The 27,939-nt window shown below is 52.8% G+C and overlaps 1 protein-coding gene across 3 annotated transcripts; it reads left to right on the forward strand.

The window, feature by feature from the left end:
• The first annotated feature begins 423 nt into the window (after positions 1-423).
• On the forward strand, positions 424-27,075 carry CHAF1A (chromatin assembly factor 1 subunit A). 3 transcript variants are annotated; one of them, XM_032628640.1, is made up of 15 exons: positions 424-715; positions 3,420-3,470; positions 4,779-5,644; positions 11,196-11,252; positions 13,467-13,687; positions 13,818-13,878; positions 14,214-14,282; positions 16,945-17,171; positions 17,692-17,860; positions 18,019-18,099; positions 18,493-18,585; positions 19,328-19,580; positions 20,247-20,737; positions 25,924-26,020; positions 26,593-27,075. In XM_032628640.1, exons 1-15 carry the CDS (start codon positions 664-666, stop codon positions 26,691-26,693), a joined length of 2,889 nt encoding a protein of 962 aa, XP_032484531.1. In that variant the 5' UTR covers positions 424-663; the 3' UTR covers positions 26,694-27,075. The 3 variants fall into 3 exon arrangements, with proteins under 3 accessions (XP_032484531.1, XP_032484532.1, XP_032484533.1); XM_032628642.1 differs by lacking the exon at positions 424-715 and adding an exon at positions 745-1,178; XM_032628641.1 differs by lacking the exon at positions 3,420-3,470.
• Positions 27,076-27,939: the final 864 nt, after the last annotated feature.

The raw sequence follows: 27,939 nt of genomic DNA on the forward strand, positions 1-27,939 counted from the left end.
CAGAAATATCCATTTCATTCATTCCCTCTGAATATATTTACTGCCTCTCAAATGCTTCTGAAGCGATGCCCAGAGTTTATTTAATTTTATTTTTATTGTTAATATAAAAATAATTTATAATTTTAAATTGCTGTGGCTGTATCCGGCCTACGTCCCATTAGGATAAAAAAAACTTTAGTCTTCAGCTCAATTGCAGCTTCAGGTTGTCACCGGCGCCCTACGTAAAGCGTTTCGTCATGACGTAGAGCCTGACCCTCCCTCCTCCCAGAGACGTATCCCACGAGCTCAGCCAATCACAGTGTCGGACCCTCAACTTGACACCACCCACCACCAATCGCAGGGCGCCTGCTCCCTGCCAACGACAGGCGGCCGAGAAAAAGCCCCGCCCACCGCGGGAATATCAATAGGGGAGCCATGGGAGCAATGGAAGCCTCGGCTCTCGCGAGGATGCTCCCGGAGCTCCCCTCTTCCCGAGGAGGACCGTCACGTGACTCGGCCTCACCCAATCCGCGCGGGGGCCGCGGGGGTCGCCGCGGTTCCCGCCAAATACGAGCGCGGCGGCCGCGGCAGTAGCGGCGCGGGCGGGAGGGCGAGCAGCAGCGGCCGCCTGAGCGGAGCCCGCGCCTCCGCCGCCTGAGGGGAGCTCGAGACGCCGCCGGAGCAATGCTGGAGGAGCCGGAGTGCGGGGCGCCGGGCGCCCGCGGAGCGGCCGCAGGTCGGTTCCGGCCCACGCCGAGGGGAAGGGGGGTCGCGGCGCGCGGCCTGTGCGGACTGAGGCGGCGGTTTGGGGGCGGACGGGCCTCCCGGCCCCGGGCCCGCTCCTCCCCGCCTGGCGTTCGGTCCGTGGAGCCGTTAACAATCCCGAGGAAGGGCCTTGCAGTCCGAAGGGCATCCTCCTTGACGTTATTGTTGCAGCCGCAACCATTTTTTTTCCGGCACTTTTGCGTCAATTTGTCCTTCCAGAGCGCTTTGCGGTGACGGGTGTGCGTGTAGCCAGGAGGGGAAGCTGAGGCCCAGGGAGGCGAAAGGGACGGGTTTGCAGGTTACAGAGTGCGTTTGTGTCCCCTGGACAAGTTGAACCCTGCAGCGGCCCTGTGGCCGGGTGGGGAAACTGAGGTCCGGGGTCACACGGGCTCGGGGACCAGAACAACTGCGTCTGCGGGTCAGGGCCAGCCCAGGTAAGCGGCCCGGATGGTAGGGGTCTCGGGTTCTTGATGCTGCCGGATATGCATGGTGAAGACCTGTCTTTCTGCTTCCTGTGTCTTGGGAGGGGGCTTTCTGGCGCCTGGCAGGCCCCCAAAACGTGGGGTGGTGAGCCAAGGAAGACCAAACGGCTTGTCTCCCCTGCTTGACTCCCATTTTACCACCAGCACTTGGCACAATGCCTGGTACATAGTAGGTGCCCAATAAAGATGGGTTGGTTGAATGAATTAAGGGTTGGTAGGGACATCAATTAGTCTAGTTCAGGGTTTTTCAACCTCAGCATTACTGACATTTGGGGCCATCCTGTATGCTGTAGGGGGTCGAGCAGCATCCCTGACCTCCACCCATTAGATCTCAGTAGCAACCTCTTCTTCCCAGTTGCGACAACCAAAAGTGTATCCGAGGCATTGTCAAGGGGCCCCCTAGCTGAGAACCACTGTGCTAATTGTTTCCAGACTTCGGGATCTCAAAGAGACATAGAATTCATATAAATAAAGTTGGGACTGATTGTCATTTGACCCATTAAGCATGTTTAATTTAAAAGTTTTAAAAGCACCATCTGTTTTGACCATGCACCATAAAAGGGAAAGATGTTTTAATGCCAACTAAAATTAGGAGGGATATAATCTCAGGATAAAGAGCAGTGGTAAGTTTATACAGAAGTATTTGTTAATTTGTATGTGTACCTTTGAACAATCTGAATCCCTGGATGGGATCCCTTTTTATGTCGACCTGAGGTTGTTTCTGGGCCCCGGGTCACCTCTGTTCCACTTGCATCAAAGCTGGTGACTCAGGGCCATGCCAATAAGTCCTTGTGGTTGTCCTAAAAATAAATTTAAGTGGCTAAAGATTATGTGTCCTTCAGCTGATGGGGGGAAATCCATGTTTTTGGTAACTGAAAACTTGAGAATGGTATCTTTAAATGGGTAGAAAGGAAATGTGAGTCTCTGAGTACTTATATTCCAAGCTTGGAAGTGGGGAGAGCAGCTTCATCTAAGGGCAGCGGAGTTTTTTAAAAGGCCCTGATCTGCTTTTTAAAAATGCTCAGTTGGGGCTTCCCTGGTGGCGCAGTGGTTGAGAGTCCGCCTGCCGATGCAGGGGACACAGGTTCGTGCTCCGGTCCGGGAAGATCCCACATGCCGCGGAAAGGCTGGGCCCGTGAGCCATGGCCGCTGAGCCTGCGCGTCGGGAGTCTGTGCTCCGCAACGGGAGAGGCCACAACAGTGAGAGGCCCGCGTACCGCAAAAAAAAAACACAAAAAAACTCACTTGTATGTATCTTTTAAAAAAAAAAAGTAGATTGGCCAAAATAACTGAACTAGACTTTTCCAAGCCAGATCTAGCGGGTGTCAGCTTCTAAACTTATTCTAGACATTTGAAGTTATTTATCCAAAGATTTGGTTCTATTTATAGTCATTTCTGCATCAGCTTTGATATCGTTATGCTTTTTTTGAGATTTTTTGTGTGCGTGCAGGAAAACATTCTCCCTTATCACTTCTTGACAGCACTTGAGCTCCAGCTTGGCAAGCTTGAAATGCTTTAAGATGTATTACCTTTTATAAATTCTGTTTTGAAAGAAAATAAGCCCTATTCTAATTTTACAGGTATGTTGGTGGGGAGGGGTTGGTTTGGAGGAGGATGATTTGGGCTCATATGAATGGTGAAATCAGTGATACAATGTTTTCTCTCATCTCTACTTTTGCTCAGTCTTCTTTTCATTGTCCCTGTTACTGTGTTCATTGGTTTCCCACTATGTGCCAGGCCCTGAGCCCGTGCCACAGGTACAGTGTGGAACAAGTTTCCCTGCTGTCATAAAGCTGGCGTTCTGATGGTGGGGGGAGACATAAACACAGAAGTCTCAGAGTGATAAGTGCTCAAGGAAAATAAAACGAGCTGTGACGGTGTCCAGGGCAGAATTTCTCAACTCATTAACATTTTGGGGCCAGATAATCCTCTGTCGTGGGGCGCAGTCCTGTGTGTTGCAGGATATTTAGCAGTATCCCTGTCCCCTACCCACTAGATGCTGTTTGCGCCCTCTCTCCAGTCATGACAGCCAGAAATGTCCTTAGACGTCACCAAATGTTCCTGGGGAGGTGGGATTAGGGGCGAAATCAGCCACACTGGACAACCACTTTGTACACAGTAGGTACTGCATGTATGTTTGCTACTTCATTATTTCCAGCACTTAATAACTTATCCTCTGACACTTATTCACAGCCATGGATTGCAAAGACAGACCAGCTTTTCCAGTCAAGAAGTTAATACAAGGTAACTTTTTGGGAATGGGTTAAATATTTGTTCCTGGTTTATATCCTTCATTGTCCTCTCAATTATATTTTCCATTCCCCTTGAGCAGAGGCCATCTCTTGGGGTCCCCAGCAGAAGCCTCCAAGGGGCTGAAGGGGAGAAAACAGTTGCATCTTACAACTGGAAGCTGGGAAACCCGTTTCATTACACTGCTGTTGGCCAGGAGCATATCCAGAGGTTGCCGCCCTTACAGTTGGATTTCTCTACTCCAGCACTATTGACATTTTGTAATGTTTTTGTCATGGGGGGCTGTCCTGTATACTGTGGAGAGTTTAGCAGCATTCCTAGCCTCATCTCCCAAGTCGTGACGTTTAATGTCTCCAGACATGGCAGGCACAGCTGCCCCTGGTTGAACAGCGTTTTACAGGAAGTGTCCCCAAATCTTTTCGCGTAAAAAGGGGGGTGGATTTACCCTTAGGCCAGGTTAGTGGCTGGACTGTATAAACAAGGATGGTTTCTGGTTTTCAAAGCTTGGTTATCTGGTTCCCCTGTAGCAGTTTGCCTTCTCCTGTGTCAACTGATAGCAGGTTTGGTGTTGGTGGGAATCACAAGAAGGGCAACCGTCTTCTGAGGTTAAAGAATTAGGGGCAAACTGTAGAATCCAAGGGCATGATAATTTTATAAACTGACCAAAACCAGGCTTGTTTGTTGAGTCTATAATATTAGAAAATAGTTAATAAGATGTTTGGGCATTTGAGTACCTGTGGACTTCTTGGGAAGTCACTCACCTGAACTTCCTCACTCTCTTGAGGTGTAACTTCCTCACTCTCTTGAGGTGTTGCTGTGTATCTCTTGGGACCAGCCAGAAGGCTGGCATGCAGTGGGAGGGTACTTGTTTCATTGGCAAGAAGAGCTAACAGCTTGGGATGCTGGGAGCAGAACGAAGTCTTTCCTCAAATGGATCTATCTCTTTCGCTTTTCAGAGCCAGATGCACTTACCTTCAAACGAGATTTCCACCCATAATAAATAACTTTGGAATTTGAGCTGAATCTCAAACAGATCAGAAAGTGTCTTCTTTGAAATTCTTGCAGTGTCCCTGCTATGAAAGCTTGTCAGTTTTTTGTTTGTTTGTTTGTTGCTTTTGCTTTTAATTAGGATGTTGGAAAAGTACATAATGAGAAGATAACCCCTTTTTAAACTTTAGAAATTCCCCCCACCCCCAAGCACAGCAAGGTCGATTACTCATTGAGCATGTGGAATATTAAAGCATTGATTGTCACTCTTCCCACTCTCACTCAACAGACGGCCTCCTTCTCTTTTGGTTTCAGCTCGTCTGCCGTTCAAGCGCCTGAATCTTGTCTCAAAGGAGAAGACCGACGACGGGTTGGACGACATGGGGGGCGCTCAGGGTGCTCCTATGCAGGGTCATGTCCCTGGTTTAGAGACCTCTTTGGACCACTTGGAGGACAGCTGTCACATGGGCTCCGACATAGATTTTAGGCCGAAACTTGTCAACGGGAAGGGCCCCTTAGATAACTTTTTAAGAAGTCAAGTTGAAACCAGTATTGACCAGACTGTGGTCATAATCGATTTGACGGAGGACTCGAGTGACCCGCCGGACGGCACCATGGGCCACGATAAGCTAAATTCTGCAGCCTCTCCCTCCCAGGAGAATGTAAACGGGGTCACAGATGAAGCTGGAGATGACAGGGGGCTGCCAATGGTCAGTCAGAAGGACGAGCTGGCGTTTCCCGAAGAGGCCCTTTCAAACCTCCCGTGCAAAACGGAGGTGGGAGGTGCTGACTCGGGGGGCGTGGAGAGGAGGGGACTTTCACAGAAGGGCTCGCCCCAAAGCTGCCCTGAGCTGACCGGTGGCCTGAGAACGTGCTCAGAGAAGGACCAGGACGGCTGGAGTGGGGCCAGGGGCATCCTGTTCAAAGGGAAGGTGCCCGTGGTTGTCCTACAGGATATCCTGGCTGCCAGACCCCGAGCCAAGTCTCCTCCTGCCACACCTCCGGGCCAGGCTGTGCCCTCCGAGAGCGAGGCGCTGGAGTCCAGCCCCGAAGAGGACTCTGTCCTGAGCCATTCGTCCCTGAGCTCCTCCTCTCCCACCAGCTCACCCGAGGGGCAGTCTGCACCCGCCAAGCAGCACAGCAGCCCTAGCCCCCTCCCCGCCTCCACACCCGTCCGCAGAGTGAGTATCTCCCCCGAATCAGTGCCGTCGGAATCCAGAGGCTTCTGGGTACGGCCCCTCCCTCTGCACCCAGGGACGCTGTGTCCCCCAGATGGCTCGTGGCCGAGCAAGTGGCGCCAGAGACCAAGTCCTGTGACTTTCCGGCATCAAAAGCCATTGGGGTGTTTGGTTGTGTGTACGTTGCGATGTGCTGATGGTTCCGTGAGTTGCCGGTGTGTCGGCGCCATCCTGGTAGCGCTGTTCACACCTAATTAACGGTGCTGGTCATCTCAGCCACTTTAGTGACTAACAGGTGTAAGCGGGCGGCTGTGACCCTTGACTCAGCCTTTAGCTTCAGCTCCCTGTGTGCCTCCTGTTCCAACACAGACTCGTAGGGCCGTTGCTGTCAGTAAGCAGTCAGTAAGCGTTGGTGGAGAGACCCCAAGATGGCAGGAGAATAAAACAGGGGCATTCTTTAGGGTCAGCTCTTGTCAGCACGACCTGCCCATCTTAAAAACCTCACCCAGAATGGCGAGGAGAGTCCTGGCACCATGTTTAAGGACCTGGACGGGTGACTTTGGAAATGCCTGTTTCTGTTACTGCCTTCTGAGTGGCACAGTGGCCGATGTCTCTCTTCTCACCTGTCCTTGAGGTCCTGTGGGTAAAACTGATGGAATCAGTCAAGAATAGCAAAGCATGTTGAACAGTGTTCTTTGGGGTTTTTTTGGTTTTGTAGCACTTGTGTTTGTTCACATCAGGCTTTCACATAAGATTGGATCCTGGGGTGGGTTATTCATTTGCTAACTGTACCTGCTTAATCTGACCATAAACCACCAACCTTGATTGCTTTCTAAAATTTGATCTCTAAGGGACTAGTTATTTTTCTAGATGGTTTCATTTCTTGTCTTTTACCTCCTTGAGGAGATTGGAGAATGGGAAAAATGGCTTTCTCTTTAGGTACACAAAATATCAATCAAGAGCGGGGTCATCTTTTTTCCTTCTAAGTTTCTAAATGTGGCAGACTGACATACTCATTTTTTAAACTTCCATCTGAGCTTTTACCCAGACTCTCAAAATCTGAGTTTGAGTTTCTTGCCGTCAGCCATCTTGTTCTGTTCTGTCCATCCAGTTGCTCAGAATCCTTCCAGACTGCTGCTTCTGCTTTGCAGAGCTACTTTGTCACATGACTCATGACAGCCAGTGAACCTGGAGAGCAGGACATGTACACATGTTTCCATTCTCCTTAATAGCTTCATTTTTTTTTAAGTTTGTTTTTATGCCCATAGCCAAGCTTGAGGACTGGGGAGCCATGCAATTAGGCCTTGTCACAGAAGAGTGTTACTTCTTGTCCGCTGGCTTGAGTGGCCATGCAACATCTGAGCACATGAAACCAAGTGGGCTGCGGGTAGGAAATCCTGCCTCTGAGACACTCAATCTGGGTCTGAACACAGGCTTGGAGTTTTGAGATGTTCTAGAAGACAGTGTTACCGCACAGCTTTGCAGATGATTCATACTGCAGGTGGCAAAGGCTTCAGGCCCCCACCCCACCCCCGCCACCCAGCCTGTGTCAGGAAATTGCCCCAGTCACCCATAGGATGGGAGTAGAGCTCCGTGACTTTGGGTGACAACACAGGTATGAGAGCAAAATGGGATGATCACCAGGAGGTGCCTGAGAGCCTGGCGGAGACAGCCCACCCTGAGCCTCACACACTCAGCTTTCCAGTTTAGCTCCTCACCTTTCGCGAGTGCTGGGTTTCCTGGTTGGTTGGTTTCATGGTTGGTACCTGACTTTCACACCTTCCCCTGCTGTGGGCCCAAGTTTTTCCTGACCCCTGTGACTGTGGGGAATACTATTATTCTTCCATTTTCCCTCTCTGTCTCCTCCTCCTCCTCTCCAGACTGTAGGCAGACACTTGTTGAAGGCTTACAGGTTGTTTCCTATTACCATGTCACGTGTGTGGTTTTTATTGGGCTCCGTTAGTTCTGGACTTGGAATCGTAAAATCTCTGCATTTGGAACCCCTAAGCATTTGCTGGTCCTCTATTGTGTGTGTGTGTGTGTGTGTGTGTGTGTGTCCGTGTGTGTCCTGAGAGAGCTTTGTTTCGTTTTTGTTTTTTAATATATTTATTTATTTTTGGCTGCGTTGGGTTTTCGTTGCTGCTCGCAGGCTTTCTCTCGTTGTGGCGAGCGGGCTTCTCATCGCGGTGGCTTCTCTTGTTGCAGAGCACAGGCTCTAGGTGCGCGGGCTTCAGTAGTTGCAGCACGCGGGCTCAGTAGTTATGGCTCGTGGGCTCTGGAGTGCAGACTCAGTAGTTGTGGCACACGGGCTTAGTTGCTCCGTGGCATGTGGAATCTTCCCAGACCAGGGGTCAAACCTGTGTCCTCTGCATTGACGGGCAGATTCTTAGCCATTGTGCCACCAGGGAAGTCCCTGTTTTGTTTTTTAAAGTACTCCCAGGTATCTAGAGTCCGACTTTGAAAAACAATTTAGGAACACCTTTTTGAGATAATCAAGGGTCTCTTGATTAGCCAGAACGTGGCTATTTGTCATCAGAGCTTTTTACCACCTAGGATAGAACCATTTCTCCAGTTTGTTTGCAGTTAGATGTGTAATTCAGCCTACATTATTGATGACTCAAGATTATTGTTCCATAAAGGATTGTGTGGATATGGTGGTGTTATTGGAATCTGTGGCTTGCCTCTGTACAGACGCTGGAACTGTTTCCCAGGTAATTTAAATTATACAAGTATTAAATTCTCCATGTTTAAAAAAGATCACTGAAACATTGCAGCCCCCGTTGGCTTTTTTCTGTCCCCCAGGTTGCCACTATCTTCATCTTACATTTCTCTGTGTGGTATGTGTGTGAGAGATCCCTAGGAATAAACAGTATGTTTTTGTTTCTTTACATGGGCCGTATAGTGTAAATATGTTTCTTTTTCATTCCAGGGTGTCTTAGCAATTTTTTTACATTGGGATGGAAAGATCTCTTTTTAACTGCTGTATCATACGCTGATGGTCCCGTGATGATGTGGATAAACTGCAGTTTGCATAGTCATTCTCCTTGATGGATATTTCTGTTGTCTCTAATTCTTGGCCTTGACAAACAATAATTGTCATGAGCTTCCCTGAGTTGTTAAGTGGAACTGCAGGCTCACAGGAACGGGCGTGTCAGTTTTTGCCTGCTCTCAGTCCCCACATGCCTGGACCAGTTAGGGTCGTGACTCCCCTCTGCCTGCTGTCCCTCCCCTGCTGTCAGGTTTCTAGCTGCTGTGGGGCCTGTCCACAGCCACCTCTCCCCCCCTCACTTACTGCTGCTTACTTGCTCTGGGCCTAGAAATTAGACCTCCTTATGTATCACATCAGAGTGAGTGGGCCCTAGGATTCTCCCGAATAAAGTGCAGGAATTTTACCTCACAGACGTGGTTATATCTGCCTTGACTCTTTGGGGTAGTTGATGTGTGTGTTTCAACCTCACCGTGGAATCCTGGATCTTGTTTTTTGGTAACTGAGTTCCAGGTCGGTAAAATGTGTGGCCTGTATTTTGAGAGAGTTTTATAAATACTTGGGCCAAAGGTCAAGATTAAAATTATATCTGTTCAGTAAGGTCTATCCGAGTGCCTGATACAGCAATAGAGATACTAGTTTTAAATAAAATCGTAACTGCTCTGGTTGTTGGATATTGTTAAGCCAGCTCTTGGTAGTCACGTCAACTCTCTCATTCCTGGACTCACAGCAAAGGGGACAATTGTGAAAGGCACTGATTCCGCAGCTGAAATTCAACAAGTATGGGCAAGACCGAACAGATGCGTCTTGCTCCCCGAACACCCTCATATAGCGGTCTGGCAGTCACGTTTGGTGCTACCATCTTTGAACACAAAGGACAACGATATAGACACAGCACCTTACAAGTCCTGCTGTTAAATCCTTTCCTGTGGGGCTCAAGTCCGCAGGCTTGGCAGGCCACGTGGATGCTGGAGAGGCAGATACTTTTTCTTAAGCCCTTGGTAAGACGGCTTTGGCGTTTCTGTGCGCGCCTGCGCAGTGAGATGGGATTGCGTGCGCTCTCCCAATCACATGGCTTTCACATGACGGTGTGCGGCCCTCTCCTGAGGGAAGGCTTAGTCCGGAAAAGACTCAGTGCGTCCTGAGTAAGAAGGATGTCTTAATCTGTAGTTTTCTTCGGTAGGAAGTCTTAGGGCAAGGCTTTCCCAGATAGAGGAAGCACTGTTTTTACATAGTTTTGTTGGCATGTCAGACAATTTCAAGAGAAGTGGGCTTTCGGTTTTTCATCTCGTCTCATTTTCTGGCTGCCTCCTCAAGTCTAAAATGAGCCCGGGTGGGTATTTCTTTCTAGCCTGAACTCTCCCCATTGGTCTTCCATGCAATGAATGGTCTGTTCGCCAGGATTCCCTGCTCTGGTGGTAGCTTAGGCCAGTAGCCTGGACTCCTTGTGCGTATTCCTACCTGGGACCATTTAGCCAGCATGGTGAGGGAGTCCAGCCGTGCGTCTTGGTCAGTCCTTGTAGCCCATGCTCAATTTGAAGCAGGGTGATAGAGAATGCTGTGCTCTAGAACACAGGGGTTCTAGACGAGATTGCCACCTCTGGCCAGCTGACTTCTCTTCCTGGGCGTTTACTCTGTGTTCTAAGAAGCAGGGCTGCGCTGGGCAGGGGGTACAAACATGGGAATCCAGCCTGTAAACGTGTCTTACTTGACTCACGGGGTGTTGATTTGTAGACATTACAGCAGACCTTGGAGATAATGCAGATTTGGTTCCAGACCCCCACAGTAAAGCGAGTATTACAATAAAGGGAGTCACGTGGATCTGTTGGTTGCCCGGTGCATATAAAAGTGATGTTTACACTGTACTGTAGTCTATTTAGTGTGCAGTAGCATTATGTCTGAAAAAAGAACATACCTTAATTAAAAAATACTTCACTGCAAATAACGCTGTTGTCTGAGCCTTCAGCAAGTCGTTATCTTTGCAATGGTACCATCAAAGATCACTGACCACAGATCACCATAACAAGTATAATAATGATGAAAAAGTTTGAAATGTGAGAATTACCTAAATGTGACACAGAGCCACAAAGGGAGCAAATGCTGTTGGGAAAATGGCATTGTGTTGGTGTGCCTGTACTCACACAGGAAATTTCCACTGTCAGCCTCTCCGGGGAGAAGCAGAAGGGGCAGCAGCAGTGCTGGGCTGCGTGCCTGTAAGACTCCGTCCTCTGTGGCCAGGGCGCCTCCTCTCCAGGTGCCTACAGACCTACCACTCTGTGTCTCCCTGACACCAAGGCCCCTGGCTGTGGCTTCTTATTTCCAGCTTAGCCTCCTACGTTTTTTGGTTATCTGCCTCCCAGACTCCCCTTTTATCCCCACATGCGTTGGAGTTTGTGACCCAGCTAAGAAGTTTTGGTTCTGTTTGCTGGAACTGGTGCCCGGAAAGGTTTTCACTGTTGTTGTTTTACATTGTTTTCTCCTTGCCCTCCCCAAGGACTGTGCGGTATGTTAAACGTGTTAAAGTGATTGAAACAACCCTTGTTTACAGATCAATGTCTTTCCTTTCAGATAAGTAAGAAATTGGTCAGAGGTTCTGCAGAGAAGAACAAGATGAGACTGCAAAGAGTAAGACATGTCCCCTGAAATAGAAAGTTCCCCGGGTGCGCTTTTTGCAGTAAATAGGAAGCAAAGCCCTTTGCCCTTCTCTGGCCCCGTTTTCACTCTCCACTGCTTGTTCTGAGCATTATTTTGATTCTTGCTTCATTTTGCATAACTGGGCCTCGTGCTTATGGGTTGCATCAGTTTTAGGTTTGTTGAATCCTAAGGTTTTGCACGTAGGCTTTTCTAAGCTCTTATTATAATTAGTTCTGAGTGTCGTAATAGTTGGGCAGCCCCACTGTAGTTTAAAATTGCCTTAAAAAGAACCCAGTGGCTCTCCCTGCACCCCAGCCTCCTACGCGCGTAGATTGAAGTTCCATCCCTTCCCAGGCGCTGTACCATGGTGGCCCCTACATCAGATGGGTGATTACTGTTTAGTGGTTCCCTGCTGAGTCTTCCATTCTGTTATCTGGAGGTCACCACGTTTCACACCCAGCAGTGCAGGGGCCTTCTTCCTTACTGGATGAATTGCAGAGAAGGCCATGGCCTTCTTCCCCGACCAGCTCACGGAAGGGGCGCTGATGACAGTTGGCTGTGCACTCACCAGGCACTTCCTGTGCCGTCTGCCTCATGGCTGTGTTTGATTTTAGAGTTTATCTCATTCTTCATTGTAGTTTCAGAGATGGGCACCTGTGGGGCGGGAGTGGGGAGGACCTGATTCCAGAAGCCTCCTGTCCTCGTTGTTAGCAGGGGGAGACTCCTCCTCACCACCCGGCACTCGTGGCTGGTCTCGTTATTTACTCAGTTACTCGATCCAGACCAGCCCCTTCTTCAGGTATCCCACGAGTCACGTGCGGAGGGTACCTGGCAAGGACTTTCTCAGATCTCTACCAGCATGCCTCCATGGCTCTTGTGAAGCAAGCAAAGGTTGATCAGGGCAGAGGGTAGGATATTCTCTAGGGACGAGGGCGTGATCATAGGCCCATACCAAAAGCTGAGTTGTCGGGCTTCTGCCAAAGGTGAAGAAGCCCATCTTTGGTGGTTCCTGTCCTTGAGAATTACCCTGCGCTATGTTAGAAGGTAATGCCCTTCAGTCTGGGAGGTGAAACTTGTTTAATACAAAATCAAAATTATATAATAGCCCAGCGCCCCAGGCCACATACGAATTATTTGGAATGAGGAACTAATGTAATTAAAGATGTTCCCGCTTTAAAGAATATCCAAGAAACTAGCTGTTTCCTCCTGCTGGTGATGAAACGGCACTGCCATAGTCATAGAGATCACTCTAGGTCCTTTCTTAACATCTGACCTTTTCAGATCCCAAGAAATGTTTGTTCGTTTGGTTTTTTGAGAAATGGTTTTAAAGATAAAAAGAATTTTTTCTTTTGAGAAATGGCTGTAAAGATTAAAAAAAATTTTTTTTAATTTTTTAATGTGTTCTCATCTGTTCCCCACTGTTGTTTTTTGTTTTTGTTGTTTTAATATTTAATTAATTAGTTTATTTATTTGGTTGCGCCAGGTCTTAGTTGCAGCAGGCGGGCTCCTTAGCTGTGGCATGTGAACTCTTAGTTGCAGCATGCATGTGGGATCTAATTCCCTGACCAGGGATTGAATCCAGGTCCCCTGCATCGGGAGCGCGGAGTCTTATACACTGCGCCACCAGGGAAGTCTCAGTTCCTCCCCCCTGTTTTTAAGACTTGCTCGTCAGGTTCCCCCTCCTTGTCTCATCCCACTCTCCCATTTCAAGAGAAAGAAAAGAAACCCTATTGTCTGGAATAGTTTTGGGGGGATGGGAAGGAAAATGTTTTTGTTTTGAAGGTAGGGAGGCAAAACCTGTGGGTGTTTTTGTGTCTTTATTTCACCACAGCTTTCTGAGCAGAAATGCAGTTCAGATCCAACAGCAGGTACCCGGCGTAGGCAGCCTAGAGGTGCTTACTTAGTCTTTTTTAATTAAGTAAAAATTGACCCTCATCCCACGTTTGAAGACGGTGTCTTAAACGCATCTTACTTTGAATTGCCCAGAAGGTCCTGTGGCAGTCGGCTAACGCTCATCGCCTTTCTCATGACAGAAGGAAATGTAATGGACTGAAAAGCCCCCTCTTTGTAAGGACGCTGACCAACAGGCTGCTCCCGGGGCTGGTTCCTTTGTGCCTCCCCTCTGCTTGCGCACGGCCGCCCCCGGACGCTGGTGCGGCCCTTGTGGCATCCGTGGGGCTGAGCTGTGGACCGTCTCCCGTGCAGGATAAGGAGCACCTGGGCAAGCAGCTGAAGCTCCGGGCCGAGAAGGAGAAGCTGAGGGAGGAGGCCAGGCGGGCCAAGGAGGAGGCCAGAAAGAAGAGGGAGGAGGAGAAGGAGCTGAAGGAGAAGGAGCGGCGCGAGAAGCGGGAGAAGGATGAGAAGGAGAAGGCAGAGAAGCAGCGGCGCAAGGAGGAGCGGCGCAAGGAGCGCCAGGAGGCCCTGGAGTGTGTGCCCCGCCCCCCTTCCCCCTCCCCCTCCCCTTGCCCTCCCCCTCCCCATGCCTGGCCTCCGGACGATTGCCGGTTGTGGGCCGGGCCTGTGCTGGTTGGTGAAACTGAGTTTGATGTCTCTTAGGGCTAAGCTGGAGGAGAAGCGGAAAAAGGAAGAGGAGAAACGGTTGAGAGAAGAAGAAAAGGTAGCATGTTCTCCCAGGACTTGCATCTTCCTCTGTGTTTGAGAAGTGGGGTCTTTTGCCTGACTACTGCTGGATATCGGATATCATCCCGGAGGTAGTGGGAAGCGGGGTGGGGGGCTCAGGGACTGACACGTGCCTGCTGGCTTGACATCCCGGTCCTTCTGCAGCTCTGACCTTTTGAGACTGCCTGGTACCTGCTTGTGGGTTTTGAGAGCTAACATCAAAATAATGCTTTCAACCTAAAAATGCTTGGGGTTCAGTTCTAGGGGCTTTTGCATGTTTTAAAACAGTTTCTCTTCATTTCTTCCTCATCCTCCTCTTCTCTTACATTGCAGCGCATTAAAGCCGAGAAGGCGGAAATCACGAGGTTCTTTCAGAAACCAAAGACTCCACAGGCCCCCAAGGTGAGCAACTGGCTTCCTTTGGCTTTACTTTTGGCCTTTGTCAGGCTGTTCCTTTTGAAAAATAGAAAGACGTCTTCTGACCCACTGGCTCTGCTTTCATCAAGAGGAGCCTCTGCTTGCTCAGGGAGCTTTGATCTCTGGTAGGATCTGGAGGTTCGATATCTTGTCATTCACTGTGTGCTCAAAAAGGCAAAAAGTGGCACGTTTGCTGAAACTGCCAAGCGTTTAGAGGTTGCTTCGTCAACAGTTTTGTGCTGGGAGCCGTGTGGGAAGGTGTAAGGGAGGAAGACCTGGTCCTCAGCCTCGGAGATTTTCTGCTCAACATAGGAGACAAGGTTGAGCATAAAACATGTGGGATTCAGCACAGGATTCTGCTTCCCCATCTGCCATCCGGTCACCTTCTAGGCCATCCTCTGCCTGTGGAGACCCCAGACCTCCGTCCCCCACATCCCTCCATGCTCCAGAGGTGTGACCCACCCCCTCTGATACAAGGGTGTCCTTCCAGATCTTTCTCTGGGCGCGTGCATCCCTTCGTATATTTGTGTATTTATGTAGGTAACAAATCATGAATTTATTATGTTACCGCTTTGTTCGCTTAGCCCTATCTTGGATTCTTGCCATGTTGGCCTCTCTTCATTCTTTCTCGTTGCTGCATAAAGTGTCGTGGTGTGGGTGGCATCATCGTTGATATCCCCCTCCCCTGTTGATCCCCCCAAGCGGTGCATGGATGTCACCAGCACACCTCTCAGGATGCGGACTTGCCACTATGTCCGGGGGACACAACGTTGACAGAGTTGTATTGTCCAAGTGCCCTCCCAGCAGGAAATGCTGATGGACAGTCTCCCGTCCCCACAGTGTGTCAAAATATGTCCTCTCCGCCTACTTACTGCCAGCACTGGGTGTGACGAATTTTCTTATAACTGCCGACCTGATGGGTGAAAAATACGTATCTTTGTTTCACTTCGTTTTTCCTTGATTCTCAGTGCAGTTGAACATCTTTTCATGTTTGCTTGCCATTTTATTTCTTTTTCTGTGACTTGCCAGTTCCTGTTTCTTGCCCATGTTTCTGTAGGATAGGCTTTTTCCCCTATCTCTGGTTCTTTATATAGTCTGTGTTTTCATTCTTGGTGGGGTACACTGCACATACTTCCTTCAGTCCATTCCTTCCCCCTTGTTGATGGTGTCTCGTTGTACAGAAATTTTTCGTTTTAATGTGAACATTTTTATTCTTTTATTGTAATTGGCTTTTGCTTCGAAAGCCTTATGTATCCTGTGGTTATAGACACGTTTTAATTTTTTCCAGTATTTTTTAGCTTAAGTTTTGTTTTTTTATGTTTATTTAGTTCCTTAGCTTAGCTGGAATTCTTTGTGCCCGTGGATTGGGGCGTGGCCCTAATGTTTCCCCGTACGGATACCCGATGTTCCCAGCAGCTGTTAGTGAGGAGAACAGTCTGCTGGTTCTTGGCCTCGGCTGTGTGTTGGACTCACCAGGGAGCTTTAAAAAATCACTGGAGCCTGGGGCTTCCCTGGCGGCGCAGTGGTTGAGAGTCCACCTGCCGATGTGGGGGACACGGGTTTGTGCCCCGGTCCGGGAGGATCCCACGTGCCACGGAGCTGCTAGGCCCGTGAGCCATGGCCGCTGAGCCTGCGTGTCTGGAGCCTGAGCTCCGTGACGGTGAGAGGCCACAACAGTGAGAGGCCCACGTACCGCAAAAAAAAAAAAAAAAATCACTGGAGCCTGGATCCCATCCCAGAGAACCTGATGGGCCTGGCTTGGGCATCAGGATTTTAAACAGTTCCTGGGTGACCCTGCCATGCGACCCACAGCGAGGGTGCTGGCCTCAGCTGTTGTTTTCTTGCTGGCGTGAAAGGCTGGCCTTCTTATACCCAACCTCAGAGACGTACAGGCTCCTCCTGACCCCCCATGTTGTGCTCACTTGCTGCCACCCTCAGGATCCGCTGACACAGACATTCACGATGCTGAAGGAGCTCTAAGAAGGGAACTCAAACCTACCAGGGTTGGGAATTTCTGGAGGTCCAGTAGTTAACACTGTGCTCCCATTGCAGGGGACACAGGTTCCATCCCTGGTCAGGGAACTAAGATCCCACATACTGCCCGGCACAGCCAAAAAAAAAAAAAAAACCTACCAGGGTTTACTGAGGAGGATTCTTAGGATACAGACACCCATGTTTCAGGTTCACGTCAGGCTTCAGCTCTGTTTCGAGTCATCTTGTAACAGTGTGGCGGGTCACTCTCCTAGGTCTCTGTTTGCTCATCAAGGTCTAATTATCCTTAAAAAAAAAAAATCCAGTGAGATCCGTCCTTTTCAGGAGTACTGATCAGCAAGTTCTGACGATGTACAGGGCCCTGCAGCTCCCTCCGTCATCAAGATGTAGAGGATTTCCGTCCCCCGAGACGGCTCCTTCCTTCCACCTCAGCCCTGGCGGCTGCCGACACAGCCTCTGGCCCTGTAGTTTCGCCTTTTCCAGAAACCCACCTAAATGCCATCAAGCAGCGTGTGGCCTGTGTACGCGTCTCCTCTGACCTCCCAACCTGGACGACTCGAAAGCACCAGGCCTCACTTCCGGCGGCTCCTCCTCACCGCTGCTGTGTGCGGGTCTGTCACAGTAGAGGTGCCATCATGCCCCTTTTCCATTTCAGACCCTGGCCGGTTCCTGTGGGAAGTTTGCCCCTTTTGAAATCAAAGAGCACATGGTCCTCGCCCCTCGCTGTCGGACCGCCTTCGACCAAGACCTCTGTGACCAGTTAGACCAGCTCCTCCGGCAGCAGAGCGGTGAATTCTCCTTCCTGAAAGATCTGAAAAGCCGGCGGCCCCTCAGGTCCGGACCCACCGTGGTTTGTAACCAGAACACAGAACTTTTTAACAGGTTAGTGCAGGCGGAGACTGCCGTTTGCCTGTTGGTGATGTCAGAGAGCCCTGGGCAGCCCGGGCAGACCCCTGCATTCTGGTCGCTCCTGTGTCCCGTGGCCTTGGCCGGTCCTCTCCCTCCCGGGCCTCAGGCCCCAGACTCGGCTGCTTCCCCAGACCTCTCTCTTCCGGCTTCCCCTGAGCCTCCAGAGTCTCCCGGGTGCGATGGCTTCGCAGAAAGCCCTGCTTTGGAGGGCAGGCTGTGTGTGCTGGCCTCCCAGCAGGGCAGGGACATTCCCCGCTCTTGCCAGCTTACCCGTCACACGCCGGCTTGGTGCGCGCTGTGGGGCAGCTGCTGGACAGTCGGGCTCCTCCCTCTCCTCGCGCCACGCCCCTGGAGTAAATGCTAGCCTGCCTCGGGGCAGGTGATGCCTCTGCTTTGGGGCTGTCTGTCACCGCCTGCTGCCCTGGGGGGAAGGTCGTTGGTGGTGGGTGCGCGAGCCACAGAAGGGCCTCTGAGCGGGGGTGTCTTCCCTCAGCGACGTGGTGATCTTGGAGAGCAGCAAAGTGGACGGCGTCCCCGAAAGGAGGAGGTTTGGCAGGATGAAGCTGCTGCAGTTTTCCGAGAACCACCGGCCGGCCTACTGGGGGACGTGGAACAGGAAGACGACGGTCATCCACCCGAGGGACCCCTGGGCCCAGGACCGGGTGAGCGTGCGGGCAGCTGCTCCCGACCCTCTGCGCTTCGTTCCCAGTGTGCCCTTGTCACTGGGCTCTGGGAACTCCCTGAGTGTTCTAGCCTTCGTGCTCTGCCTTCCCCTTCCACCCTGAAGACGACAGTGACCACCGCGTGTTTGCCCCCTCAGAGCCTCCTTGACTACGAGGTGGACAGCGACGAGGAGTGGGAGGAGGATGAGCCAGGGGAGTCCCTCTCCCACAGCGAAGGGGTGAGCGCGGCCGGGCTGCTTACGGCTTCCGGGCCGGGCTCCCTCACACACGGCATCCGGGTTTACGGCTGTTCTGGGAAAACCTTACTGGGTGGCAGTAACCTGCCTGGCGGTGGACGGGCCCCTCTGCTCGCTGCCTCACCGAGGGGCCCACCACTCCCACTGCTTTACGTCTGGGCCGTGCTTATCTGTGTCCTGCCTGACCCCCACCCCCGCTGGAGCACGATGGGGGAGGGGGCTGGGTAATGGGATTTTGGCTGATCCTCAGGGTGTGCACAGCAATGAGACTGGAAGCAGTAGGAGGCTTTTTCTTTCTTAGATGTTCACAGGTTAAAATTTTACGTGAAGCATGTGTTGTTTCCACACATGAACGTACTTTTTTCTCTTCTTGAGGATGACGACGATGAGGTGGGAGAGGATGAGGATGAGGACGATGGTTTCTTCGTGCCCCATGGGTACCTGTCTGAGGATGAAGGAGTAACCGAGGTGAGGGGTGAACGGGGAGGGGATGGGTCCGGAGCTTGGTGGCCGCCGACCTGGGGGTGGTGACATAGGTCTCAGCCCACCCCCACGGCCGATTCCGCGTAGACCTCGCTCCCCACAGCCTCAGAGGCTCAGCACTCCCGCCCACCCCAGCTTTCTCATTTCTGCCAGATGGTGGGACTGTTGAGGGAGCCATTTCTAGGGCTCCGAAGGCCTGCCAGGTAGTGGTGTCTGGGTAGTGGGGAAGCTGACAGGGCTGATGCCACTGTGGGAGTGACTTGTCTCAGAGCCAGACTTGCGGGGCCTGTGTTCTTCGTACGTTCCCAGCCAACGAGGCAGACAGGTCTCGTTGGGCCCGCAGTGTATCTGCCTTAGACAGTGGCACCAGTCTGGGGTGGGAGAGGGCCGGGCATGGTGATTTCAGCTTCAGGATCACATGTTAATCAGAAAACCCACAGTGGCGTTAAGAGGCTACTGGCGAGGTAATAAAAAATACCTGTGACTACCCAGGGATGGCCAGAGGGGGCAGACGCACCTAAGGCACCAAATGGGGGAAAGTGCCAGTTATCATTCAATCCGAAAATACTCTCTGCCTGTTTCATCACCCGTCGGGGGCTGGAAGCTGGGTGGGCGCCGTTCCTCACCGGCCCGCCCCTGCACGTGCCCTCACTGCCCCAGAGGCTGGGACCACGGGTGCCAGGGAGGGGGACCCTGAGCAAGCGTCTGCTCCTCTCTAACCTGCAAGGAGTGTGCCGACCCAGAGAACCACAAGGTTCGCCAGAAACTGAAGGCCAAGGAGTGGGACGAGTTTCTGGCCAAGGGGAAGAGGTTCCGCATCCTCCAGCCCGTGAAGATCGGCTGTGTCTGGGCGGCCGACAGGGACAGTGGAGCTGACCTGAAGGTGCTGCAGCAGTTCACGGCCTGCCTGCTGGAGACCGCGCCCCCCGAGGAGGAGCAGACGCCCAAGGCCTCCAAGAGAGAGAAGAAGGACCAGCAGAGTGAGTGCCGGGGACGGGTGGGGACGGAGGGCTCGGGCTCCCACCTCCTCCAGGCCCAGGGAGTTCCAGGCCCGGGGCAGGCAGGAGACTTCCTAGGCACGTGGCGTGGTAATTCAGAAGTTCTTCAAATAAATAGCCAAAGCCAGCGCTTGTTGAGCACGTGTGTCCTTTCTGTGACACTCACGGGAGCAGCACAGGGCAGCCACTTCAGTCGGCCTGTTTGCCCAACCAGCACACACATCCCTAGCTCTTCAAAGCTGGGGAGGGCCTGCCACTCAGAAGCAGAACGTGAGGACTGTTACTAAGGAAACAGGTGCATGAAGTGAAACATGACAGTTTATTGCAACGAGTCCTGCCTCCTGGGGCTTGGGCCTCTCAGAATCTCTTCTGGAGCAAGTTCATGTGTCTTAAGTCCACCCATAAAAAGCCACCCACACTAAACCTATCGTGGTTGGTCATTTTGTGATGTCAGTAAGCATTTTGCTGCTCACCTTAAACTTACACGGTGCTGTGTGTTGATTATATCTCAATAAAACCAGAAGGGATAAAAAGGCCACCCGAAGCTGACCATGTTTCTCGGCGTCGGTGACAGGTTGGGGAACCTGGGTGCCACGTTTATCCCATCCCGCCCCGAGTCTCATCCACGTGTCCCCCTCTCCCTGCCAGTCTTAGCCCAGCTGCTCCCGCTGCTGCACGGGAACGTGAATGGCAGCAAAGTGATCATCCGGGAGTTCCAGGAGTGCTGCCGCCGAGGACTGCTCAGCAAGGACGCCGGCAGCCCTGAGCTCAGCACCGCCAGCCCCCCGAGCCCTGGCCATTCCCGCCCACAGACCCCCACCACCGGCGAGGACACCGCCGTCCCCTCCAAGGCCAGGCTTAAGCGGATTATTTCTGAGAACTCGGTGTATGAGAAGAGACCCGACTACAGGATGTGCTGGTACGTCCACCCACAGGTGCTAAAGAGCTTTGCCCAGGAGCACCTGCCCGTGCCCTGCCAGTGGAGTTACGTCACCACAGTGCCCTCGGCCACCAGGGAGGACAGTGGCAGCGTCCCCGCCGCAGGGCCCAGCCAGGGGACGCCTGTCTCGCTCAAGAGGAAGTCGGTGGGCAGCATGTGCATCACCCAGTTCATGAAGAAGCGCCGGCATGATGGGCAGGTGAGACCCCGCAGCGGCTTTGTTATCTTTAACAATCTTTCTTTTTAGAGCAGTTTTCGATTTACAGCAAAATTGAGGTGACAAAACTAACCAAAATTGAGGGGAAGGTACAGAGATTTCCCGTGTGCCCCCTGCCCCAGCCACGCACAGCCTCCCCCAGTATCAGTGTCCCCAGCCAGAGCTGTATAGCAGTTGCAACTGATGAACCTACGTGGACACGTCACTGTCACCCAGACTTTGTGGTTTACTAGCGTTCACTCTTGGTGCTGTGCATCCTGTGGGTTTGGACGGATGTATGAGGACTTGTATCCAGCATTACGGTGTCATACAGAATAGCGTCACTGCCCTAAAAACCCCCATGATCCGCCTATTCATCCCTCCCTCCCTCCAACCCCTGGCAGCCACTCATCCGTTTAGTGTTTCCATGGGCTTCTTTCACTTAGTTGTGTGCCTTTAAACTTCTTCCCTGTGTTGTCATGGCTTGAGAACTCGTTTCTTTTTAGTGCTGAATAACGTTCCACGTCGTGGCTTTTATTTAGTTTTTGCACTCATTTAACACAGTTATTAAGCACTGGCTCTGCACTAGGTACCCTGCTAGGCCTTGTAGACAGTGGTGAGCAAAACACCATCTAATGGGAGACAGAAATGGGCGTCGGTGGAGCGGAAAGCCAGCCACGTGATTGCAGCCTGACAGCGCGTGGAAGAGGAAGCGCGTGGCCCCGTGGGGACACATGTTGCGAGAGGCCTGCCCTCGCCTGGTGGTGGGCGGGCTTCCTGAGAGACGCTGGTCCCCAGAGTGAAGTCTCCAGTGCTGCCTGGACACCCAGAGGCTGGGGCCCGAGCCTCGGCCTGGGTCCACGTTTGATTGTTCTTTCTCTTACTGGAATGTGGGTGTGAATGAGTCTCATCTTGTAGCTACTCTTACTGGAAACCTTGTGGTGTGAGCACTGGGTCCTCACTTTTTTCTTTTCTAAAGATAAATTTTATTCCTTATATTTTATTTACTTTTGGCTGCGTTGGGTCTTCGTTGCTGCACGCGGGCTTTCTCTAGTTGCGGCGAGCAGGGACTACTCTTCGTTGCGGTGGGCAGGCTTCTTAGTGTGGTGGCTCCTCTTGTTGTGGAGCACAGGCTCTAGGCACGCGGCCTCAGTAGTTGTGGCACACGGGCTCTAGAGCACAAGCTCAGTAGTTGTGGCTCACGGGCTTAGTTGCTCCGCAGCATGTGGGATCTTCCCGGACCAGGGCTCAAACCTGTACCCCCTGCATTGGCAGGTGGATTCCTAACCACTGCACCATCAGGGAAGCCTCTAGTTTTTAAAAAATCTTATTTATTCTTGGATGTGTTTTGGGTCTTTGTTGCTGCACATGGGCTTTCTCTAGTCGGGGTGAGCGGGGGGCTGCTCTTTGTTGCGGCACGAGGGCTTCTCATTGCGGGGGCTGCTCTTGTTACGGAGCATGGGCATGTACGCTGCAGTAGTTGTGGCGCGCAGGCTCAGTAGTTGTGGTTCGCGGGCTCTAGAGTGCAGGCTTAGTAGTTGTGGCTCACGGGCTTAGTTGCTCCACGGCATGTGGGATCTTCCCGGACCAGGGCTCGAACCCATGTCCCCTGCATTGGCAGGCAGATTCTTAAGCACTGCACCACCAGGGAAGCCCACCGGGTCCTCACTTGAAGCAGGCGTCTCACAGACCTAGAGATGTGGGGAGACTTGATATGACGAGGAGGAGCTGGGTCTTCCGCTCACATCCCGGGCTCTCCTCGGGGGCACTGCCACTCCAGGAGCTGCTGCTGAAGGTGCTGAAGGGTGGTGACGGAGACAGAGGGGAGCCGGTGTGCACCCCACCCCTGCCCCCCCCCCCCGCCCCCTGCTCCTCTGCTGTTAGTGTGTGGCCATCGGGGTGAGGAGGCCGGGGGCAGGGCTGGGGGGCAACGGCTCCTGGAGTGATGTTTAGCCTTCTCCCTGCAGCCCACAGACCAATGAGGTCTCGGGTGCGACGTAAACCTGCTTCCTAAACTGTCACAGCAAGAGGGACCGTCAGAACCGTCCGGTGTGGTCATGCCGGCTGTTCCTGCCACTCCCCAGCCCCTGTCCCTGTGAGGCCTGTGGACACGGCTTGGTACTGGGGGAGCCCACCTGGTGAGGAGTTGGGGGCCCCAGCCCCACAAACACTTCCCTCCCTGGGCCTTGACCCAAAACAATCCGTTATGTGTTCAAGCTGTGTTCAAGCCGCAGAGCCTTTTCACGGTCGATGTCATTAGCCAGACAATCTTAGCAGGACCGCGAGTGTGGCTGCTCTGGCTGAAACTGGCCAGAGAGCCCGTTTGAAAGCGGCTGGGTCTGGAAGACGTCCTTAGTGTCCTTATCCAAGCAGTGTTCGTGGGCTCCTGCCCCCATCAGCCCTCCCTTAGATTCTCGCAAGAGACACAGCTGTCTTCCTGAGCCCCTCTCTGCTCTTCCTCTCCTGGTGTGGCAGTCCCCACGCGTGTTCATTGCCTGTGTTTCTTTACGTGGAAAATGACTGTTTAGTCCTTATTACTCCTCATGCCAGGCACTTGACGTGGATTCTTACGTTTCATTGGTGCTTCGTTGTTTACTGAGCTGCCAGGAACAAGAAGATGCTCCCACATAAACTGGGTGCCCCTCCTCAGGTGAGAGGGGTTGATTCATGAGAGTCAGTGACGCCTTTCATCCCACGAGATGCACGTGAACAGCAGTCAGTGCGGCTTCTCCCCGTTCACAGGCCTTGAAGAGGCTCTGCGGTGTGGCGGGGACACACGGAAGGCTACACAGCCGGTGGTTCTGGGTGTGCTGGCCCCAGTGGTTCTGATTCAGTGGGTGTGGGGTAGGTGCTAAAGTCTGCAGTTTAAAAGCCCCTTCTCAGGGAATCCCGTGGGAAGGCCCCAGGACCACAGCGTGGGCCAGCACAATGGGTGCATCTCAGGAAGGGAAGCTCAGAGCGCCGGCTCTTCAGGGTGGTGGGGAGTCATCCTAGCTGCTCCTCTGAGTGCTCAAGGTGGGACACCCTGCTTGTGACAGCACTTGGTCCCCTGGGACTGTGCAGGCCTCAGGGATAAAGCCCCCTGCGTCACCTTAAACTAATGGGAGTTTGTCTCCAGCAACAAGAAGTCCGGAGCTTGTGAACGTTGTCGTCCAGGGCCAAGCACCTCCTGTCGCACTCCCTCCTGCTTTAGTTTGTGGCCTTGTATTCATGGTGGCAGAACGGCTACTGCATCTCTAGCCAGCAAGAGGAGGATGGCCAAGCCCACCCTGGGGAGGATTCCCGTTTGGCTGGAGGGGAGGCAGACTTCCACCTTATCTTTCTGGCTGGAATGCTCTGGCATTGCCACCCCAGCTGCAAGAGAGGCTGGTTCAATGAGACCTTGACCGACAAAATGCTGATTTGGAAGGGCGGGTGGGAGGATAGCTCTGGGTGTGCGTTGAGCAGGGCCTGTGCTGCACGGCGCCAGCATAAAGTGGGAGCCACGGGTGGAAGTTTCTGAGGTCGGGATTGGAGGAGGCCTGGGAGCATGCGGAATGCTTCCCTTTGTGTTTTGGTAAAGCCACTAACTGATCCTTCCGCACGCTTGGGGGTAATTGTTGCTAAACTATAAATGCATATGAATAGTTTAGCTTGGGTTGGGCTTTTTCAATTTGTGGGAATTCTAAACTCTTTTCACTTAGAGTTCAAAGTAGCCATGCTACCTTATGGGTTTACAAGGTACCATGATCTAGTGAATCGAGCAGGCTGAGGTCAGGTGCCAGTTCTGCCACCAAGTGTGTGTGTAGCCCCACGGCAGCTCAACCCTTCGGCCTTGGTCTTATTTTTACATGGGCAGGGGCTGCATTTGCCCTTTCCAGTCTCCATGCTTTGTGGTTCAGTGTCTTCCTACTCCGGAGGCTCACTTTCCGGCGCTGCACCCTCCCCTGCAGTAGTGACAGCAGCGTGGCGAGCTGTCCCATGGCCCTCAGCGCAGCAGGACTTGGGGCGCCGTCCTGAACCCTCACTTCAGAGGCTTGAAACCTGTCGCGTGCCTGCAGGGCAGTGGGCGGTGGTTCCTCCGAGAATTCCTCATTTGTCTGCCCTTGGCTTCCTGTCTGGAGGGCCTGGGGGCTGGTGAGAGCTCCAAGAGACACATCTGTCCCATCGCTCACCCGACCCAAACCAGTGCCTCCAGGGCAGCGCGGGGGAGAGCTGCGCTGTCTGTTCGTCTTGGCCAGTCAGCTATCTTGAAACAGGTAGCTGGAAACTGCCCACGGCATCCCCAGTGGTGCCCCTGCCTGCCTGGGGCTATTCCTGCCTCGGTGGTTCCCAGCCCGAGGATCCTAGCGTGGAGCTTCTACACTAGCATTGAGGGGGCTGCGAGCTTGAGCCCCCTCTGCCGGCCAGGCTGGGGGACCGTGGGCAAGGCGGACAGCCCCGGTGTGCTGTCGTCCCTTTTCCAGGCAAACGGAGACTTCTGTAGCAGAGGAACTCCAGGAGTGTTTTGAGAAATAGCCTCCCCGCGGAAGTAGCCCCAACTCCACCGCCTCTGCTGGCTCTTTGTTCATGTACAGAGTGTGAGCCGCGTGTGGATGGGTGATGTATAAAGTCGGTCCTGTTACTTTCCACAGTCTGTCTCTCTGTCCCCTCTGGTGGAAGCCAGTGAAAACAGCCTGGGAATCTCACTGTAAATCCCACCCTCCGTAGAGCCTTCCCACCCCTCCCAACCCCTGTCCACAGGGTGCAGATGGTGTCCTCACGGGCAGAACTGGTCGGAGCCTCAATCAGAGGGAGAGGTACCAAGCATCAGGCAGAGGGGATGAAGCTGTTGGGCAGAGAAGAAAACACTGACCAACTAATTTCTCAGCCACTTAGTCCAAATCACAATTCAGAGAAAGTATGTGCTTTATCCATCTCTTTCAAACCAAACCGGAAACCCAGAGTTCTAATTCAAAAACAATAAATTATTTTTGTAATCAGGTAAATAACGATTGGGGTAGTTTTCAGAAATCTGAACATAATTAGTTCATTTGAGAGAACTCCCCCAAAGTTTCCTTGGATCATAACCCATCAAACAGACTCCTCAAATTTTGTTGCCAAGATGGGCAGAGGAGGTCAGGAGTAGGGAAGTGGATGGCGGGAGGGCTCACACTGTCCCTGTCTGCTGCTGCTGCTGCTGCTAATGGCCATGCATTTTGTCTGTTCAGGTCGGAGCTGGGGACCTGGATGGCTTCCAGGCGGACACAGAGGAGGAGGAGGAGGAGGAAGGCGACTGTGTGATCATGGACATCTCGGATGTTGGGGGTGAGAAGGGTCCCAAACCCTCCTCTTTTCCTTCAGGCTGGCAGGAAAGGGAAGAACGGTTACGGTCACTCTCCCGCTTGCCTCTTGTGACTAACGGGGACTGAGTGAGGAGGCCCTGGAAGGCGCTGGGCGGGCCGGTCTGATGGTGGTGCGGGGAGTAGGCGCCAGCCCAGGCCCTGGGCCGCCTGCCCTGGTCTGAAAGCTGCATTTAGGAAACCAGAGACCTGAAGGTTGGTGGTGATGAGCCATGTCAGGGAGGGAGGGTCCGGGGTAGGGCACCGGCACTGGTGAGGGGCAGCCTCTGAACCAAGCTTCCCAGGGGCAGTGAGCCCCAGGCCAGCCATCCTCGGCAGCATGAGCTCCAGCAAGCCACTGGGCCTTGCTGCCCACTTTCCTCATCTTTGCCACGGGCTTCCCCTGCTCAGGAGGGTCAAGGGTAAAGCCGCTGGAAAGTGCCACGGAAGCACACGGGCTCGAGGTGGACGCGGCCGAAGCTCTAGTGAGGAGCGGGCAGCCTGCCCGGCCCCACAGCGGACAAGGCGGCTGAAGCTCCTCCCTCTCTTGCTTTGCAGACATCCAGGCCCCGTGTGGAACAACAACTGGAGCTGGGGGGTCTGTGGGAATGAACACCAGTGAGAGCCTCGTGGCCTCCAGCTCGCTCGGCCCCTCCTGAGTGCCCCGACTGGCCTGTGTATGTACGTAGAATGGTTAGGGTATTTTCAATGCCACTCAGATACTTGAAAGTCCCGATTCCTGTGTAAAGAGCACTTTGTCCTGCTTTGCAGACCTCCCTGGAAGGTTGGAAAGTTTTATATAGGATGCTTGATTAGTTCTTTTTGATATTTGTAAAAATTTCCCCCCCAAAGCTGCATATTATTCTGTCCCTTAATAAAGCATTATTGTGATGTGATGACCTGCACGGGGAAACCCTGGTTGTGCTCTCCAGACCCCTGGCAGGCACTGTGATGAGATGCTTGTAAATGAATTGGAGCCCCTTGGGTGCGGCGTGGCACCCGGACCTGACATGGATGTGTATAAACTATCGTCTAGACTGACCTAGCATGTCTGTCGTCTTTTCAAACACGTCACTTCTGTGAGTGGTGCGTCCATTGCCCTGGGCCCAAGCCCGGGGCTCTGTGCCGTCGGGTGTCCGCTCCCCACCCCGCTGCCCCCGTCCCTGCCACGCATAGACCTGTGGCATGTCTATAAAGCTTTACGGTTTGCAAAAGCGCTGTCCCACCTCTTTGTTGTGAAATCCTCAACCTCCCCACTGACCTAGTTCAAGGTGAGGGCTTCTCGGCTGGTGGTTTACGCCGGTTAATCCCTCCTGCCCCTCGGGTAGGCGAGCAGAGGTATTCCCAGCCTCCAGGAGCTGAATCCTGGCTTCCAGAACCGACCTCTGGGTCAGGCCACCCCTCAGGAGTGTTGAAGCTGAGCAGCGTGGAGCCAGCCACGGCGCCTGCTGAGCCCTGGCCTCAAAGGCCCTGGAGCAGCCCTCGGACGGGGCTGTGATAGGCCCTGCAGAGGCGTTCGAGCATGCTCTGAGGGCCTGGGGCAGCTGAGATTTTGGCAGAATTCATAGACTCCATCGGAACCGGGCTCCTGTCTGCCGGCCCTTAACATCATGCTGTCTTTGTTGCCGCTGTTCCCGAGAGAGAAGAGTCGGCTGGCATCTCATTGTGAAGAATGGTTCAGTGTTGACTGTGGATGCACCCGAGACAGGGCGACACGACCCCAGCCACGGGGAGCTCGCCATGTGGTGGCCAGGTCCTTGCCGGGCCTGCCTCTCCTGGCAGCACCCCAATCCTCCCGGAGGGGTCCCATTCCTCTCCAGCTCTGCACGGGTGGGGCTGACAAGCACCCCAGTTGTGGGGTGAGGACCCTGGCCCCATCCAGGACGAGATGCTGCATGTGGGGTG

This window comes from Phocoena sinus, chromosome 3, assembly GCF_008692025.1.
Source record: "Phocoena sinus isolate mPhoSin1 chromosome 3, mPhoSin1.pri, whole genome shotgun sequence".
Lineage (NCBI taxonomy): Eukaryota > Metazoa > Chordata > Mammalia > Artiodactyla > Phocoenidae > Phocoena > Phocoena sinus.